Source organism: Antechinus flavipes, chromosome 4 (assembly GCF_016432865.1).
Source record: "Antechinus flavipes isolate AdamAnt ecotype Samford, QLD, Australia chromosome 4, AdamAnt_v2, whole genome shotgun sequence".
Classification (NCBI taxonomy): domain Eukaryota; kingdom Metazoa; phylum Chordata; class Mammalia; order Dasyuromorphia; family Dasyuridae; genus Antechinus; species Antechinus flavipes.
The window spans coordinates 410,349,575-410,369,876 of record NC_067401.1 but is presented as its reverse complement, the minus strand read 5'-3'; the positions used below and the strand labels follow the sequence as shown (position 1 = coordinate 410,369,876).

Here is a 20,302-nt window from a genome sequence, read left to right as displayed (position 1 = left end):
TGTCCCTTCCTCTGGCCATTTCCTAGATTACTTCCTCCCTGGTCTAGCCATGCCCTGGTTATTCTTTCAGCAACAGAATCTTGGTGGCTTGATTTGAAGACGCTTTTTGTGTGTGTGACTCCCATGTAGCAGAATTCCTAATTGTAGTTTTATATCTAGAATTCAAAATCAGATCCACTACACCAAAGGACCAGTCAAAATACTGCTCCCAGGGAATTCCTGGATTGGCCACTTTGGAGTATATAGTGTATAATTCACAGCCACTCTTATGGGTGGAACATCCAAAAGGAGAAGCAATTTGTTTTAATGAAAGTGATACTTTTGGCCTCTTTTAAATTAGAGTGACAGAGTCATTAACTACCCCCTCTTATTTAATTATAAGGGAATTTCCTTCCATAGCCGCTATCCCTAGTGCAAGCATTGCCCTTTTTCCTGGGGAAACATTTCTGTCTGGTTTGTGTTGGGTTCTGGCCAATTCACTGTTCTTTGTGCTAACTCAACTACAAATTGGAAGTTTTGAATAATGGTAGTAATTGAGTTAAAAAAAAAAAAACAGAGGAAGCTGAGATTGTCTGTCTGTTCACCTCTGGTTTCAATCAATGTTGATTGAAGATGTCAGTTTTGATAATCACTTAGCAACTCCTTGTGTATATTAGTTTCCATAAGGTGCCATCCATATTTCACTTTTAAATGTAACCCTTGCCTTAGGGACACCTTAGCACAAATGTACCATTTACTTTTTGTTTCCCCTGGGGACCAAAGATTTAAAGATGAGGATGGGACTTCCACATATCTAGGCTTGAAGTGACCACCTGGTATCTTGAAAAGTCAAGCTATTTTTCAGCCTTATACACAAATTACTTGGAAAATTCTGATCATAAAATATTAAAGGAAAGAAACTTTTTATAAGAGCAGCTAGAGAATACTTCAAAGAAGGCAGAACAACTGCTCTCCACTCCTACTGTTGCTTACTGCTGTATTCTCAACTGACATATGCCACTGCAGCAACTTTCCTGGATAGTTGGCTTTGAATGGGGAACATTGTCATTAGCTTCATGGTCATTTTGATCTATCTGTCCCTTCAACTTCCTTCAAAAGAAGGTGGAGTATTCTTGCCTAAAGGTCTACACCCCAGTTGTTCAATAGATGTTAAGTTAATTTAGCTGATTTTATTTTACTCCCTGGGAGGGAGGGAGAGGCAAAAATTAAGTAAATGGCCTACTAAGAGTTACTCTTGTGAGTTTTTTGTTTGTTTTCCTAGGTTTTTAAAACATGTAAATAAAAATGATTAGTAAATTTTTAGGAGTTAAATTATGATATCCAAAAGAAGTGGTATAGAGAGACAAATTAGATGCTGGACTTGAAATCTGGAAGACCTGGATTTATATTTCTTACATTTATGAACTACATGATTCTGGGCAGTTCAGTTCTGCCTCAAGCAATTTTCTAGGATTTATCTACTAAGTCATAAATATAGATATTGGTTGAGAGAGTTCCAGTGGTGGTTTTTCATATTCCTATCAAAATAACATCCTTCAGATTTAGTGATATATGCTATCAGGTTTGTATTGGCTTATAAAACAAATCAAGAAGCCTATTTTTATGAAACCAAGGACCATCGCTACAAGATGTCACACTTTGATTCATATATATATATGCATATGAACAGGAAGGGATCTCAAAATCTATTGCCTTCAATCCCCTAACTTTTATAGCTGGGGAAACTGAGGCTAAAGGTGGTGAAAGGATGAGAGAGAAATGGAGATTAAAGTTTTCTGACACCAGAGCCACTGTTATTTCTGTTGTACTGCATTGCCTCACACATTACCTTTGATCATAAGACAGACTGAAAAATCTGCAAATTTGTCAATTATTTTTATTAAAAAAAAAACTCATATCTTCCTGAGTGTGAAGAGAGCAGAACATTGGAATCAAATCTCTTTTTGAAGGTTCTTCTTTCCCTCATTGGTATGTTTGTATATAAGACCTTTCTAAGAATTGTCCCTGTCTAAAAGTAGGCTCCATTTAACCTGAAAATTTCTTCATCTTTTTATTAATGATGATAAGCATAACTTTACTGAAGAACTCCAAGCCCTCATTCAAGTAGTGCTTTAATCAGTTTTGTATAGAGAAGTCTGGAGTTTTTGTTTCCCTCTATGCCTCCTCACCACTTTATTAGGAATAATTACAATATCTTTTCTGTGAGAGCTACAGGACTAAGGAGGGTAATTTAAGTGCCCAAAGGCAAGGGAGCTCGGCCTGATGTTCTGAAAATGCCAATATTTCAGACAAAAGGTTCATGGTTTGTTTGGGGGGGAGGGGTTAGTTTGCTTGGTTTAATTTTCTCTTTTTTCTGCAAGTCTACAAGCCAAGTGTAGAGATGATGGCTCGGAGCAGAAATACCTTGTGACTGCACTGAAAACATTTTAAAGTGTAAATATGAGATGCAGAAAAACCAGACACTGGGTTGGGAAAAAATGGTTTCTGATATCAATGTGATAGAGCTCTCAACCATATCAATCCTCTGCCCTCCCATGCATCCTCCTACCTACAACACTAAAAATATTAGAAAAGGACCAACTTTATCCAAAATCTATTTTGACTAGAATAACCTGTGACTGTTAATGTGGAGGGAAGGGGAAGCGTGCTCAGTCTAGGGAGTCACCGTACCTACTGTTCTTCACTTGAGTAAGCTACCAGATAGGATCAACAGGAAGACAAGAAAAATTATGAAAAGGCATTGTGTGTGTGTGTGTGTGTGTGTGTGTGTGCACAATAGAGGATTACACTTCCTTTCTCTTTTCTTCTTAATCAAATTAGAGCATTGTCCCAATGCCAAAGGATATTTTGCATGTAACATTGGTTGTTCTAATTGCTTTCACTGTGCCACCAATAAAGGATATCCCAAATTAATCCCCCTGTGGTTTAAACAAAAGAAAAACAAGATTTCTGCAGTTACTGTTTGACTGTTAAAAACCGAAATGCTCTCATGCATCACCATAGAAGCTCTTAATGAGTGCTTTTTCTCTTGGTTAAGTCGATATGGAAATGGTGTGACACATTTGTTGATGAGTTAGCTGCTTCCAGATGGACATCTTCATTCATGATGTTGGCCTTAGAGAATTTTAACAGAACGTTTTAAAGTATTTGCTTTGCACAAATTATTGTTTTATCTAGAGACCTCCATTTTACACTATAACAGATTTCGTGCAGTGTGTTGTCAAGTAATAATGCTAAGCCTGATGGCAGTTGTCTGAGTTCTTTGTTTTTTGTTTTTGTTTTTAAATTTTGTGTCCAGTTTGAGAGTGATCCTTCTAGGTTGCCTTCTGCATTTGTTAATGACACTATAATACTGCCTTTTCCTTTTAAATTGGCAGAGATTTAGGATGGGTGAGTAGACAGTGCATTGAGCATGAAGTCAGGAAGATCTGAGTATAAACCAACCTCAGACATTTACTAGCAAGCCACTTAACCACTGCCTGCCTCAGTTTCTTTATCTGTAAAATGAGGATAATAATAGCATCTACCTCCCAGAGAAATTGTGAGGAGCTAATGTGTATAAAAATACTTTGTCAACCTTAAAGCATTTTTGTAAGTCCTTATTTGTTAAAGGAAGATTGTTTAAATCAATAGTCAGCATTTGTTTAAATTTATTAGGAAAACTACTGAAAATTGGTTGTATGCCTTCAGGGACTAAATAAATACACTGAAAAAAAAAACTGAGAGGAATTTTTTTTTTAATTTGATGAAACAAACAGATCCTTTCTGAAAACTTTGTTCAGTTTTTAATCTTATGCCCCTAACCAAGAACATGTGCCTTTTTCTCTTTGGTGTCTTGAAATCCTCAATGACAAAGAATTCTAAATTTTTGGTGAGAGAAATATAATTTTATTTATAACATTTTATTGTTTATGCTATAATTTTATTCTTCATGACTATCTGGTTTGTTTATAATTAATTTAATAATTAGTGTCAGTTTTTGATATTTTAAATCATACTTACTTTACCATATATGAATGTATGAGTATGTATATGTATACATACATACATACATATATATATATATATAAATACATCCATACATGTATATATCCATGTCATAATGGCAGATATTTCCCATTTTTTCATGTCTTTTATCTATGAATAAGAAATGAGACCTAGCCTATCTTTGGTCATGTTTCCTGATAATGTGTAATTATCTTCATTATCAAACCCACAGGACCACATTTGAAATAAGGTTTTTAAACTTGTGAATATTTTACTCTTTCTTCCTTTAAGTGATTTCTTCTGGTCTAAATTCACATCACATTTTTATTAATTTTGCTTTAGTTTTTCATATTTTGTATAGGAAATAAAAGTACAGAATGTAGATATATTTCTCTTAAAAAAACAAGGTGGTTTTTTTTTATGGCTTTTTGGGTTTTTTTAAACATCATTAAAATTTCCTTCAATATCTCTTCCCTTCCCCTTCCCTTTCAGAGAGTTATCTCACACAACAAATTGTATTTTAAGACCCCCCCCTTTCCTTTAAGATAAGGGGGGAAATTGACACAGTTGATCAGTAGTACAAAAAAAGTTTTTAAATATACAATCCTGTGACCCTCCCACCTCTCTGCAAAGGGATATTTTCTTCTATTTCTTACTTTTGAGAGATACCTATTCTTAATAACGTGACATTCACTTTTTACTATTTTTGTCTGTGATTGTATTATAGTCACTGTGAGCTCTGCTTACTTCACTATGCATCAGTTCATGCTTCATTATATTTATCTTTCCATGCTTCACTGTATTTATCATATTCATAATTTCTTTCAGCACAGTCATATTCTATTATATTCATTAACCACAGTTTGTTTAGCCATTCCCTGATTGATATGCATCTGCTTTGTTTCCAATTCTTTGAGATCACAAAAAGTGCTATTACAAATAGTTTGATGTATAAAAGGATTTCTTTCTTATTTATTATTAACTTCTGAGATATAAGTATAGTAATGGAACCTCTGGTTCAAAAGATGTAGACAATTTAGTCATTTTATTATGAAAATATATGACATTTCATGGCAAATATACATTACATTTACATTACATATTTTAAAAATCACTTTTTGTGGTAGCTTTATAGCTTAGATGATATAATTTTATAGTATCTGTCTGGCAGTATTCACTAATTATATCTAATACTGGTCTACTTAATTTTGTTCTCTTCTCCACTGAAGAAAGAAGGAAAAGGAATACAGCAGAGACAATGAGTACCTTAGATGAATGTTATTCTTCTAATTGAGAAATGATTGGTATAAAGAAAAATAAGATATTTTCTTAGGCCTCTTGGATACCAATGTGGATTTTTTTTATTAATATCTGTGGATAATTATTTTATAAATGATTTAGGCATTCATTTTTTCATAAAAACACATATATTGGTTTTTAAAAATATCCATTTTGATGAGATAGGTAAAGAAGAAACTCCCACTTAAGGACACTGAGGCAGCATTAGAAGTAAGTCATATAACTTTGAACCCAGAGAAAACATAAGGAAATCCACCTCTTTCAGAAGAGGAGAGGAGGGCTTTAAATGGAAAATGTTACATACTGAATATTGTGATAATCAGTGTGTTGATTAGTTGGTTTTGCTTAACTATTTTTTCTTTATTAAAAAGGAAAGACTACTCTGCATCCAGAGAGAAAACTATGGAGAGCAAATGAGGAACAAAGCATAGTTTTTGCACCTTTATTTTATATGCTTTTTCCTTCTCATGCTTTTTTTTCTCTTTTGTTCTGATTTTTTTTCACAATATGACTCATATGGAAATATGTTTAAAATGATTGTACATGTAACCTATTTCAGATTGCTTGTTGTCTTTAGGAGCAAGGAAGTAAGGGAAGGAGGGAGAAAAAAATTTAGATCTCAGAATCTTACAAAAGTGAATGGAAAATTAAAATATTATTGAATTTTTAAAATACCAAGAAAAATCTAAATAGATGGGTATCATGTACAAGGCAGAATATACAGACACAATTGAGAGAAAGAGAAGCATCAAGAAAACATTTTAAAGGAATGTCACAAACAAACCTTAATCACAGATGACTCAAAAATTATTGGTGGAGTTTTTCAATTATGAAGTAAGATCTCCTTTTGTTGTATAGTCCATAATTGGAAGATATTTGTCCTTGAGTGGTAGTGCTGTTATTATCACTATCACTCTGTCTTCATTACCGTTTCTACTCACCAACTTTTAATATAGTCTAGTTAATATATTAGGCTAATGAGTCAGTTAGATAAAGGTAGCAACTATCCAGAGGCATCTCAGTTTTTGTTATCTTCTGGTCTCTATAAAACTAAAGACCAAACAGGAAGGGAATTAAAATGAATAAGGAGTGAAGCCATAGGTAGAAGTGATAGAGAAAATTCTCTTGGAGCAGACGCTTGACTGGAGAGGAAATTGGGCTAAATGGGCTTTTCTTCTGTGTGTATATGTACGCACATGTGTGTGTGTTATGTGTGTGTGTGAGAAGAGAGAGGGAGACAGACAGACAGAGAGCCAGAGAGAGATTGTATTTGTTTTCATGAGTAAGCAGTGTGGTTTAATGACTGCAGCATTAATAATAGAATATTATGATAGCATTAAATGGCAAGATGAGAGAACTAGGTTCCTTTGTAGGAACTGCCATTCTCACTGACCTTGGACAAATTGTTTTTGCTTTGGGGTGTTAGTTTTACATCTCCCAAGCAGGGATTATATAGTACCTATCGCACATCCTACATGTGTATACTCACACAGTTCACCTGGAGGTTAAGATAAACTGTGTACTTTAAAATAATCTTTCAAGCTTTTTGAGTTCATTTGGACTAAGATGTTGAGTTCAAATTCCAAGGTGATCAAATCTTTTTGGATTAGACCTTCAGCAATCAGTATCCACCTGGCATCGCATTATTTTTTTTTTAAAGGAGAAACAATGAATGCAGATTTGAAGATTATTGCCCCAGGATCATGCTTATATTTTTACCCCTTCCAAATATAAAGCAGTTTCTTTTCATTCCCCCAGTTTTCCATTATATGCTATGCTCCTGTGAGTTGTAGACTTAATAGCCTTTGTACAAAGGGGAAAAAAGTGCTTTTACTTCTACCACCTCTTGCTGTATCTGGGAAAGTGCTAGACAATGAAACTTTTATAAATGTTTTTAAGATAATGAGCATTTTCCAGTAAATAGGAGAGGAAGTCTCCCAGAAAAAGAGATCCAGGTCTCACAGACTTTTATCCAGATTGATTTCAATGCTCTTTGGACAAAGGAAGGGGGAGAAAGCAGCTAATATCATTATACTTTTCAGGGTGTCATTTTTTTTCTCTTATTTAACTGTCTAAAATGTGTTTTCCTTTTTTTCTTCCTCAGATGAGTATAGGATCAAACCTGTGGAAGAGGTCAAATACATGAAAAATGGGGCAGAAGATGAACAGACAATAGCAGCCAGGAACCAAGAAAACTTGGTAAAAAATAAGATTCTCCTATTTCAGGGAATTGGGGTGATACCATTGTGATAAAATCTGCACTATGTTCAAATAATAATATACACATTGAAACAGGATTTCTTGAAATTGCTGTAGCTATTTATAGTTTGCCTGGAAGCCTGCAAAATTATTCCAGTATCCTGTTTGCCTCTGAATAAGACCTTACTTGATCTTGTTAAGAAAGAATGCTTCAATGTTGAATATTGTGTGTTTTTATATTCACCCCTTTTTAACTTATTATTCAGGTCAGGATAAAGAGTGCTAACTTTTATATTCTCTGCATGTAGTCTTGTTGAAGGAAGTTACTTTTAGATCCCTTACAAAATAAAACAAATTGTTTTTAGATCTTTCTGATCTTTAGATCTGTATTTCTGAAGACAGGTTTGTCAAATTAGTATATGAGTATTGAGAATAATGGGAGAAATAAATGCAATTATCAATTTCATTCAGCAAGCATTTATTAGATACCTACTATATTCAGGCATTATACATACAAAAACAAAACCCTACCCTCTATGAGCTTGGAAAAGCATTGTTGAGATGTTTCAGTTTTGTCTAATTCTTCATGACCCCTTTTGGGGTTTTCTTGGCAAAGACACTGGAATGGTTTGCCCCTTGCTTTTCCTGCTCGTTGTACAGATGAGGACATTGAGGCAGACAAGGTTAAAGTGACTTGCCCAGGGTCATACAACTAGTAAATATCAGAGACCAGATTTGAATCACGAAGATGGGTCTTCCTGATTCTAAGCCTAGTCCGTGATCCACCAGACCACTTAGCTACCCCACTGAAGAAGAAGGGAATAAGTAAATACTATAAAGCTGAAATGTTATTTCTATAAACAAAAAAAGATTGTAGAGCTCTCACATTCTACCTATATCAAACACAATGTTAACTGATGTTTAGGAATTCCATCAATAGGTATCTTAATTGTAAATATAGATTTTTTCTTTGGTTTTTAAATTGAATATTTGTTGAACTTTATACCTTAATAAATATTATTTGAAGAAATTTTCAGTATCATAAAATCTGCCCATTTATTTTAAAGGGACTTTTTCCAATTTATATATTTATGTTTAATTGTAACTACAACTGAAGAATGTGAAATAATGTTCAAGAACTCTTGAGGTCTAAAACCTATTACATCTGCAATACTCTGATGAACTTAATAATCTCATTTTAAGTTGTTCCTAAGTTGAGTACATTTTATAATTTGAAATGCTTCCATTTCAGATACTAAGTAGTCTGGATGATTTAAAATATTTTGATCAGAAATGCAGTTGCCAGAGAACTTGATTTGGCTATATAAGAAGTTGTTTCTTTAGCACAACAGTTAAATCTCAGTGATTAATATTCCCAGTGAGGAGAATTTTCAAAGACTACATTTTAACAGAATGCATATGGCTTGGTAGTATTTTAAATGTTCATGATTTGTTAGTACTTAAACCTCTGAGGCTATCTTCCATTGATTCAGGATAATGTGTTTCATGTATATGTTATCTTCCTCCATTAGATTTTAAACTCCTGGAGGACTGGGGGGCTGTTTTTGCTTTTTCTTTATATCCCTAGCAAAGTGCCAGACACACAGCCAGGAATTAAGAAATATTTAGAGATTCAGTAATTGTACATAGTCCCTTTTCATTCAGATTGATAATGCAGAAGAATTTAATAACTGAATTTTCAGGAGTCCTCTCTTTGCCTTATCTTGCAGAATAAATAGCATTTTGCCCTTTTCCAAGTGTGGCTGTGTCCTCTGGAGTTACAAATTGAATTCTTCAGCATGTAAATACACATATGCAGTGGTTTTATCTGGGGTTTTCTTCTTAGTAATTTCTAGTCTGCAACTTTTTGCTTGTGGTGCCCCCTTTAAGAACAGTTTTCTCTTGTGACACAGCTTTTTCCCCCTCTATAGATACAAAATGTATTGCCAATGTCACTTTTTCTTCAGTCAGCATCTGCTCTAACAGTCAGCATTTGTTTCTGCTGTAAGCGCAGGTGTGTGTCTTTGGCTTTTATAAAGGCAGTTGTAATTAGCAGAATTAACTAATTCAGGAACCATCAGCATTTACACTGGCTGTGTGATTCTAGGTTAGTCCCTTATTCTATCTGAGCTTTACTTTACTCATTAGTAATATAGAAATATTAGGATCAGATGAGATAATGTATATACATCTCTGAGCCAAATTTAGAAGTTCTACATAAATATGATATCTTAGTAATTTCATTCAAATTCAGAAGGAAGGGAGAGAGAGAGGGAAAAAGAAAAGGAAGGAAGGAAGGAAGAAAGGAAGGAAGGAAAGAAGGAAGGAAGGAAGGAAGGAAGGAAGGAAATGAGGGAGGGAGAGAAGAAGGGAGGGAGGAAAAAAGCCTAATAGCTCCTTCATTTGTTAGTGTTTTTTTTTTCCTTCAGTTGTGGAGTATTTGGTTATCTGTATACTCATTGTACACATTATACCTTGTTGTAATATAAACTCCTTGAAATGGAAAGGGACACAGGGAGGTGTAGGGATAGTCTCCTTTTTGTCTTTGTGTCCATATTGCCTTAACCAATGTTGAGTTTAGTTTACTGCAACCAACTCTTCATTACTTTCAGGCAGGTTATCATCTTTGTAGCTTAAACTCTAATTATTGCCAAATCTTATCATCTTTACCTTCACAGCATTTCTTATATAGTGCCCTTCTCTACTTTTTGGTAACCAGTACCCTTCTTAAGGTATCCTCTCTCTCCTGGACTATTACAATAACCTTCTAGTTGGTCTCTTTGCCTCAGATTTCTCCCTATTTTGGTCCATCTTTCATTCAATTACTAAAGTTATGTATTTTTCAAAAGCATAGATTTGACTGTGGTTACCCTTACACACACACACACTATTTCTCTCTCTCTCTCTCTCTCTCTCTCTCTCTCTCTCTCTCTCTCTCTCTCTCTCTCTCTCTCTCTTTCCCTCTCTCTTTCCCTCTCTCTTTCCCTCTCTCTCATTGGTTCTTTATCATCTTCATGATGAAATATAAAGTTCTTTCTTTGTCATGTAAAGATTTTCTCTCTCTCTCTCTCTTTCTCTCTTTCCCTCTCTCTCATTGGTTCTTTATCATCTTCATGATGAAATATCAAGTTCTTTCTTTGTCATGTAAAGACTTTCACAATCTAGACTCTCCCTACTTTTCCATCTTTTTATACTTGACTCCCCACTACACATGCGAGGATCCTGCTAGTATGGTGAATACTAGTTGTTCTTTATACCTGACATTCTATTGACCTAACTCTTTACCTTTGCATTGCCTGTGCACTCCCATCCTCAGCCCCACCACGCCTGGAATTCTCTTTTTCTTCAATTTTGCCTCTTAGCTTTCCCAGATTTCTTTCAAGTCCCAGCTCAAATCCCATCATCTACTGGAGGCTTTTCCCAGCCCCAAACCTCATCCCCTTGTTTAATGCTTTTCCTTTGAAATTATCCTACATCCATATCCCTTATGTAGGTACATAATTGTTTGAATGTTATCTTCACCATATTAGCTACTGAAGCCAAGGACTTTAAAAAGTTGATAGATGAGTTCCCTCATCTATAAGGAGAGAAGATTGTATAAGATAGATAATCTCTAAACTTCTTTCCCACTCTAAAAGCCAAAAAAGTTTTGGTTTTGATTTTGGTTTTCCTTTCATTCTCTCCTCAGAGCTTAGCTCAGTGCTTAAGGCTTAGTAAGTATTTAATAAATGTTAGAGATATGACTGACTCATTTCTCTTTCTGTTGAAATTTATTACTTCAAAGTCCAACCTAGGTACCACTTTCTCCATGAAGCTTTTATTGAGAAAGTAGAGAGTTACAAAAAAAAGAAAAAACTTTGGTCAGAAGAAGAAAACATGTCCTCTGAGAAAGAAAAGGGGAAAAAGATTAAGTGAAGAGATGGGAATTTAGAGGTAGGGAATAAGGGAAGATGAAGTGAAAAGACAAAAGATTTTGGAGTCCAAAGGTCCAATCTGGCCTGAGTCCAGATGTAAGCTTACAAGCACCTTACACTTAGAACCAACCTGTGTGACCTCCAGCAATTGCTTCACCTGAGTTCCCTCATCTATAAGGAAAGAAGGTTATATTAGATAGATAATCTTTAAATGTCTTTCCCACTCTTAAATTTTGATGCTGTAATCTTCATGTTTCAGCATTCTATGTAAAAAAAATGAGGAAGTAAAGAAGAATGGTAGTTTCAGAAAAATGAAGAATATTTAAAGAGTTTTGTGAAATAATTATCCATCTCTGTGTCAAGGAATCCTAACAGTATTCAGGGTCCAGTTGAGTTTATAGATAACAGTCTGGCTTTCTCTAAAAATGTTTTGTGACCTGGAAGTAGGGTTAGAAAAAACAGAAAGATGAGAAGTATTATAGGAATTGTCACATACAGAAAGTTGAAAGCTTAGGGAATTTAGAATGTATTAATAATGTGGTTTTTTATTTATCATTTTAATTTTTAAATAAACATTTATTTTCTCTCCATCTTAACTTCACTTCCCCTCTTTGAAAAAAATAAACACAAATAAAAATAATAAATAGAAACAAATTGTAACAAAAAGTCAAACAAAACAAATTCTCACTTTGGCCATGACCAAAAATGTATATCAAATCCTGCATCAGGAATCTATCACCTCTTTGTCAGAGGGTGATATGCTTGCTTCATCATTGGTCCTATAGAATAAGAGATCACTGTGTTGATCAGAGTTCTTAATCTTCCAAAGTTGGTTGTCTTTATAATGTTGTTGTATTTTCTATTGTTCTCTTGGTTCTGCTCACTTAACTGCACATCAATCCATCTGAATCTTACTAGGTTTCTTATTTCTTATAGTACAATAATATTTCATTGCATTCAAAAACAATCATGTGTTCAGCATTCTTCAGTTGATAAATGAATTCATTTTTATTTCTTTGTTACTACCAAAAAAAACCTGCTGTAGATATTTTTTGTAAATATGGATTCTTTTCTTCTTTCTTTGATCTTTTTGGGATATAAACCTAGAAGTCATATCCTGAGTCAAAGGATATACACAATTTAATGCCTTTGGGGGCATAATTCCAAATGGCTTTCCAGAATGAGGAGCAATTCTGCCAATAGTGCCTTAATGTATCTTTTCCCCCACAACCTCTCCAGTGTTTATAAATTTTTTTTGGTCCTCTTTGCCAGTCTCGTGAGTGTGGGATGGCACCTCAGAATTGCTTTAATTAGCATTTCTCTAATTACTTGTAATTCAGTGTGTTTTTTCATATGGTTACTGATATCTTAAATTTCCTCCTTTGAAAAGTATTCATATTTTTGACCATTCATCAACTGTAGAATGTTAGTGATAGTTTTGATTAGGTGATAGGTGATCAACCTCAGCCAGAAATAGAAAACTAATTTGAAATTACTTGTCTCAAAGTGATTTCCTATTTAATGTTTGAAATCATATTGTTAATATCCCCTCCTTCACTTATCTTGGGCTACATCTTCATATGCATTGTATTTCTCATAGAGAGGTTGAGTTACTCAGATATTTTTTATTCCTATTAGTAAAAATTATGAAAATGACCCAATTATTCAACTATTGAAGAAGAAAGTATAATTCAAGTACTCAGTTTATTATAATTCAACAAACATTTATTAAGCACTTACTATGTTAAGCATCCCGTACTATTCTCCAAGATTTTTTTAAAATTATAATTATATAATACAGAACTAGTTCTCAAAAGCTTGCCATTTAATGGGAAAGAAAGCAATACAAATAAAAATTAGATTATATCTTTTTCAAGATAAATGGAAAGGAAAAGTCCAAAGAAATTTGAGAGGAGAGTTAATGTGAGTGAAGAGAACAGTGTCAGAGAAGGCTTAGTAGAAATAAGGTGCCATCTAAGTTGTTACACTTAATGATGGGATCAATAAAGGCATAGACATGGAAGAGTGTATGACAAGTATGGAGGGGAGGGGAAGAGTTTATTTTGGCTGGAATGTGGAATGTAGAAACCAAGAACTAAAATAATACAAGATAAGGAAGTCAACAAGCTAGAATGAGGGATTTCTTCCTGTGTAACTAGAGTGTATTTGATTAATGTCAAAGGCTAGACTGTATCACAATGCTAAGAAAACTCAGACTTTGAGGCTGTTACATTAATTAATAAATATATGATTTGAGTACCTACCATATGTCTAGAACTATACTATGAACAGTGATGAGCATAAAAGAAGTATAAGATATTGTATTGCCAAAAAGTAGTTTATAATCTAATCAAAAAAACGAGATGTATATAAGTGAAATAGAGCACAAAACAAATAATGAAATATTGGCTGTGTCATTGATATGCTCGGAAGACATATCCAAAGACAAAAAAAGTACAGGAAATGATAGGGAAACTTTAACTTTATCATTTAGATCAAGGAAGTATTATTAGAGTGATAGTATCTTGGACTTAGAAAGGATGTTGGATGGATGCCATTTTGTCCAAACCATACCAAGAATTCTTTTAGAAATAATGTCTAACAAGTAGGGGACCCAAGCTTTGAGGATCCCCAGTATAGAGAAATTTACTACTTCCTCTGATAGATGATTCATTCTACTTTCAGATCACTGGAGTTGTTAAGAAGCATTTTATTCCACTTTTTTTACTTTTACTTATTTTATTTTATTTTTTTCTCAATTACATATAAACAAGGATTTTGAACATTCATTTAAAAAAATTTTTGAATTCCAATTTTTTTTCCTTCATCCTCCTAATCTTTCCCGTCTCCTTGAGAAGTTAAGTTAAGCAATTGGATATAGATTGTACATGTATAGTCATGCAAAAACATTTCTATATTAGCATGTTACAAAGGAAAATGCAGATAAAAAAACCAAGAATAATAAAGTTTGAAAAAATATGCTTCGATCTGCATTCAAAATCCAGCAGTTCTGTCTCTGAAAGTGAATAGCATTTTTCACCATGAATCCTTCAGAGTTGTCTTGGGTCATTGTACTGCTGAGAAAACCTAAGTCATTCAAAGTTGATTATCATACAATATTGATGTTACTGTATACAATGTTCTTCTCATGTAGATTGGAGTGTTTTTTTACATCAAGCCCACACTTTCTACTATGTAACTTCTGTCCATTTTTCTTAGTTTTGTGCTCTATGTTAAGACCAAAGCATTAGTTTCCTATCACCCATATATGTCTGATCACTCTGAGGGGGAAAAAAAAATGAGTACCATTCTGTGGAATCCACATTGTGGGCTACCTAAATTTACTTATTTTTATATCATCTTTTCTGATCCTTCCATGATCTGTTACAAAATTTTGATCAGTGTTCAAAGACATATCGGGGCAGCTAGGTGGATAGGGGCAGTGGATAGTGCACCAGCCCTGAAGTCAGGAGGATCTGAGTTCAAATCTGGCCTCAGACACATAATACTTCTAGCTATGTGATCCTGGGCAAGTCAAAAAAAAGATAGCAGAGACTATATTTTTTTAGTAAATTTTTTTTCTTATTCTTATTAAGCTTTTGTAACCCAAGTACTCTTATTGAAAAGCTGTTGAAAGGCAAATGACTGTCTTACAAGAGAGAGAAAGAGAGAAAGAGAGAGAGAGAGAGAAGATGAGAGGAGAAGAGAAAGAGGAGAGAGAGGAAAGGAGAGAGGAGAAAAAAAGAAATAAAGAACAAACTCTTCCATGAGAGCAGAAATCATTTTATAAAAACATCCTGGTATAAAGAGTAGAAGATCACTATGTTGTATCTATATTCCCTTCTTCTCTGTCACTGTTGCTATATTGTGTACATCACCTCATATCTTGAATATTCCAGTGGCTCTCCCTGCCCCAAGTCCTTCCTCACTATAGCCCATTTTGCTCTCCATGGCCAAGGTGAGCTTCCTGAAATTCAGAACTGATCATGTCATCCCATCCTTTCTCAGTTTCCTTTTGTATCATATATAAAATCCTCTGTTTGGCTTTTTAAGCCCTTTATAATTTAACCCCTTTTTCTCTTTCCAGTCTTCTACTCTTTATTCTACAAACCAGTGTCACTGTTTTGTTGTTATCACTGGCATCTTCCCCATAACACCACCTACTACTATGACCATTGTGTTATAATGCACTAACAAAAAATGTCCCAAAGGAAAAAAAAAAAACTTTGATAAATAAAATTAATAATGATCTATCAGAGAAGATCTAGCTTAATTAAACTCTATCACTTTTCACATTTTTGAAATTTTATATTTTTGTTCCTAAGATTTTTGAAGAAATCTCAAAAAAAAATAAAATCAACTTTTTCAATGCTTTCCCCAAAATTAAGTAATCCAAGTTATTGGTCCAAGTATTTTGTTGCCTGGCATTTGTCAGTAATGACAGTCATAATGATAGCTGCCATTTATTATTTTATCTCATTTGCTTTGTCCAACAACCCATGCACTAAGTATGTGAGTGTTGTTATTTCTATTTCTCAGAAGAGAAAGCTCAGTTTCCAATTACAGTTAGTTTATGCCTCTCAAGGAAAAGTTGATGGGCATTGCAGGAGCCAACACCTGGGTTACTGAGCTCCTAAGTATGCAAATTGTTTAACATTACAATCTATAAAAGATTTACCAATAATTCACTCAGGGTTTCTGAAGGAAATCAATTCCATTAACATCCTTGACCTCTCTAAAGTAAATACTTTATAATGTTAATAGCATTCCTGTTATACTTTTTCAATACCCTCTGTTAATATAATCCACAGTGTTATTTTGTTTTCCTTAGTTCTTGCTGACATTTTCAGGACTGTACTCCCTAATGATCATTAAATCATTTTTCTAGGCAGTCACTGGCTTGGATGATTGTTCTATTTTAGTATGTTTTTCCTAGATTGATTCTTTACTCCAAGACTAATTTTACTTTTGTTTACAATGATTTTCATTTGCCATCTGCTGATATCATTGTCTAAATGAAATTTCTTTTGAATCAGTTTGTTTCACTATTAGGCAAGCTTCGGTTTCAGTAGTATTCCCAATTTAGAGACTTGTTTTAAATATTCCTAAGTTAGGATCATAAAATATTATAATTAGAAACTTTTAGAGGTAATTTATTCATGGGATCATTGGCTCAGTGAGGGTTCTTAAACTAAAGTCTGTAAACTCATTGAAAAAAAATATTTCAATACCCATATATAATTAATCTCCTTTTGTAATCCTTTGTATTTTATGCATTTAAAAAACATTCTGGGAGGTGATCCATGACATTAAAATTGTTATGAGCCATTGCTTTAGAAAGGAGGCCATTTTTTCTGGTTATCTTATTTCACAGATAGGAAAGTTGAGGTCCTGAAAGATGGAATGATTTGTCTATGGTCATTCCAACTATCAGTGAATCTTCTGGCATACTAGAAGAATGGAATTTTAATTTCTGATTATGTATTTCTGTTGTCTCTGTTTGCCAGAACTTGTCAATGTTATATCCATTTATTTCAGGTTCTCATATATATCATGGATGTATTGAATTTAAGCAGTGTATTCATCTACAATAGAGAAGCATGGGACACTATTACAGGATTAGTCAAAAGTCACTAAGCTTTCCTGGGCTTAGTCATGAGAAATAGATATTTGGAGGATTATAAATTAAATCTGGTGCCCTTAAAGTAAGATGTGGATCAGAGTCACAAAGAAATTCATTGCATAGTAGATAGAGAAGTGACTTTGGAATTAAAAAGATCCAGAGGTTCAAATCCCATTTCTGATGAATATTAGCGTGACCTCTGACAAGTAACCTTTCTAGAACAATTTCATCATCAATAAAATGAAAAGTTCAGATTCATTGACTGCCAAGATCTTTTCCTTCTCTAAATTTGTGTTATCTACAAGCTCTCTCTGACTGTAATTAAGAGCAGAAGAAATGCTTTGGAATCTCACAGAGACACTATTTGAAGTACTTAAACCTAGCTGTTGATAAGGCATTGTGGTTAGCCAGGATACACAAGGTTTCTAGCTGTCAGCTGTAGGAGGAGGATTCCATGTCACTGTACTGACTTAAGGGCAGAGATACCTTGACAGACTCTGAAAGTCCCTTCCCTGGTTGTCAGAAAGGCCTTTCACTAGTTATTGGTCAGAGATCATGCAAGATTATCATTCTTGCTTCACTCTGAAATACATTGGCTATAGTAGGGATTTCTAATTCTCTATCTACTTATATAAGTGGCAGGATGATGTATTCTATAGCAAAGATTTAGGCTTAAATTGGTTGTTTCATCAGAGGAGCAGCATTTGATCAATTTGCTTTTTTAAAAAATTGAATGTGAGTTGTGTTCTTTTCCTTGAGTAGAAGAATACCTATTGATTCTATTTTCCCATGATTTCATGAAAGGCTAATGTCCCAACAGATTTCCTTTTCTGTTCTCATTTGTCCTAGACCCATTAAATGGTGATCCCAGATAATCTTGGGAGTATTGTTTGCCTACATTTTCTTCATTCTTTTTTCTTTCATTCCCTATTCCTCATATAATGAGTTAGATTATTTTTATTTAGAATCCATATGAAAGAATATCTTGTCACTTTTGGAAAGTCCTGATCTTCCCGAGCATCTAAAATAGATTTAGTACTGTTGAGACTTAGCTAAAACAAACTGAATCTGCTTAATAATTAGGCTTTCTCTTAAAAAGAGAACCTTTCAGGTCATTTCAGAAAACATTTCCTAACTATCTACTAATATATACAGGCCATTGCCTTAGATCAGGGCTCCTCAAACTTCGGCCGTGGGCCAGATGCAGCAGCTGAGGACGATTATCCCCCTCACTCAGGGTTATGAAGTTTCTTTATTTAAAGGCCCACAAAACAAAGTTTTTGTTTTTACTATAGTCTGGCCCTCCAACAGTCTGAGGGACAGTGAACTGGCCCCCTATTTAAAAAGTTTGAGGACCCCTGCCCTAGATCCTAGAGAAAGAGGTCCTTGCTCCTGAGGAGCTTGTCTTCACTTGATACCTGGCACATAGTAGATGCTAAATAAATGCTTGTTGACTTGACTTGGAGAGGATACAGCATGTAAGTAGGTAGGTAAATACAAGATAGATTGAGGAAGGAGAACAAAAGCACTATCAATTTTTTGCAGTCTTTTCTTTTAGTTAGAGATCTTTTGTTTGGGGTTTAGCTTTTTTCCCTTTAAATTCAGCCTCAAGGAAGCCTGGATCTGAGGGCCACTCATTATATCCCTGTTTTGAAGGATTTTAGAAGTCTGGAGTGGTTTCAAATCTACAGAGACTTTCCTGGGGCTTCTAGGGTACTTGCAGATTTTATTTAACTTTGCTTTAGAGAAGATTAATCAACTTCCAGTTAGCACCATATTTGTTGTCCCCTCCCTGGTTATCCAACTCATACAATCTGGATAATATTATTTATATTTTTTCCTCAGACTTCAGAAATGTCTGATTTACAAATAATGTCTGAATATTTTGGGCACCTTGGAAGAGTAGCAACCGTAAGTTAATATAAAATTATGGTAATAGCATTCTTCTTTTGTTACCTAGTGGGAATGAATAAGAAGATTGTGTATCTTTTTCCCCCTACTAGATTCTCTGGATTGCCTTGATTATAGTTTTTCAAGGTCTTTCAGATGATAGTGGTAATAGTTTTATTCTCTGTTTTAAAACAGAATTGGAGGAGCTCAGCTTTCCAAAAAGGAAGTATCTGATGAATCAGCCATCATGAACTCAGGTGTTGGTTGCATAAAAAGTAAAGAGAGCATGTGATGCAAGGAACAGATTAATGGGCAGATAATATGATCATTTAGATTCTATTCCAAGTTTAGTTGCTGACAATAGTATAAAACTATATGCAAGATACTTAAAATCAATGAGTCTTCCTTACCTAGAATATAGGAAAGAGTGAGGAGAGCAAAAACATTCAACATGTATTATCTGAGTGGAGGTTGGTGACATAACACACTTCAATCTTACTCAGAGAAAACAAACGTATGATCATCACTATAGTCAAAGATTGTAAACTGAGGAGGTTCCACATGAGTCATTATTTGAGGAAAGGAAGAGGATAATCATGTATTAAGTGCCTCCTATGGCCCAGGAATACTAAGTGCTTTGCAAATATTATCTCACTTGATCCTCACAATTCTGGAAAATAGGTGCCCTTATCCTCATTTTACAGTTGAGAAAATGGAAACAGGCATCATTTCAGTGACTTATCCAAGGTCACACAGCTAGCCTCTGAGGCAGAATTTTAACTTGGGCCTTCCTGACTCCAAACACAGAGAGCTCTGCCCACTGTTCCAAGACATAAATAAAAACCTTCTTCAAATTGTACCTTTTCTTCTGTTTTATCTAAAGAAAATTACCTTAAGTTCCTAAGTTGCAATCTTTATAATTATTTTGATCTAGGTACTTTTTTCCCCCTGACATTTCATTATTCTTGTTTGCAAATTAGTGTTCAGTTTGTAAAATAAGTATTGGCCTTTATTATAATCAATAAAGTTTATGTGTTAACACAGTGAATCAGGCAACAAGCTGTTGCTGAAGACTTTAAAGACTGAGGACTTTTGTGATGACTTCCGTTTTTCCCAGTATTGTTTTGAAATGTATTCTTTGTTAAACATGTTTTCCTTAGATGCAGAGTGTTGTATAAATATAAATTGTGGTTCACATACTTGACCACATCCTTCTCCCTCCCAGCAGAGGGTGATTTGTCTCCTTTTCACTTTTTAAAATTAACTACTGCCACTCTAAAAAGCAAGGATAATAGGCTCAGCCTGATTTTTGGCTTCTTCCCCAAATAAACAGATATAGCCTAATTTTGAGGCAAAGAGCTTGGTACAAGCTTCATCAAATCATGGTGCT

General features: G+C 34.3%; 1 protein-coding gene across 5 annotated transcripts in view; it reads left to right on the top strand.

Annotated features, from left to right (window-relative positions):
* The window catches only part of C4H1orf21 (chromosome 4 C1orf21 homolog), a 278,222-nt gene that overhangs the window by 162,094 nt on the left and 95,826 nt on the right, over positions 1 to 20,302 (top strand). For 3 of the 5 annotated variants that reach the window (XM_051998790.1, XM_051998787.1, XM_051998788.1), the window contains exons 6-7: positions 7,391 to 7,485; positions 18,868 to 18,933. In XM_051998790.1, the coding sequence (XP_051854750.1) occupies positions 7,391 to 7,485; positions 18,868 to 18,933 (161 nt within the window). The remainder of the gene's footprint in view (positions 1 to 7,390; positions 7,486 to 18,867; positions 18,934 to 20,302) is intronic. The other 2 variants (XM_051998791.1, XM_051998789.1) reach the window with 1 other exon arrangement.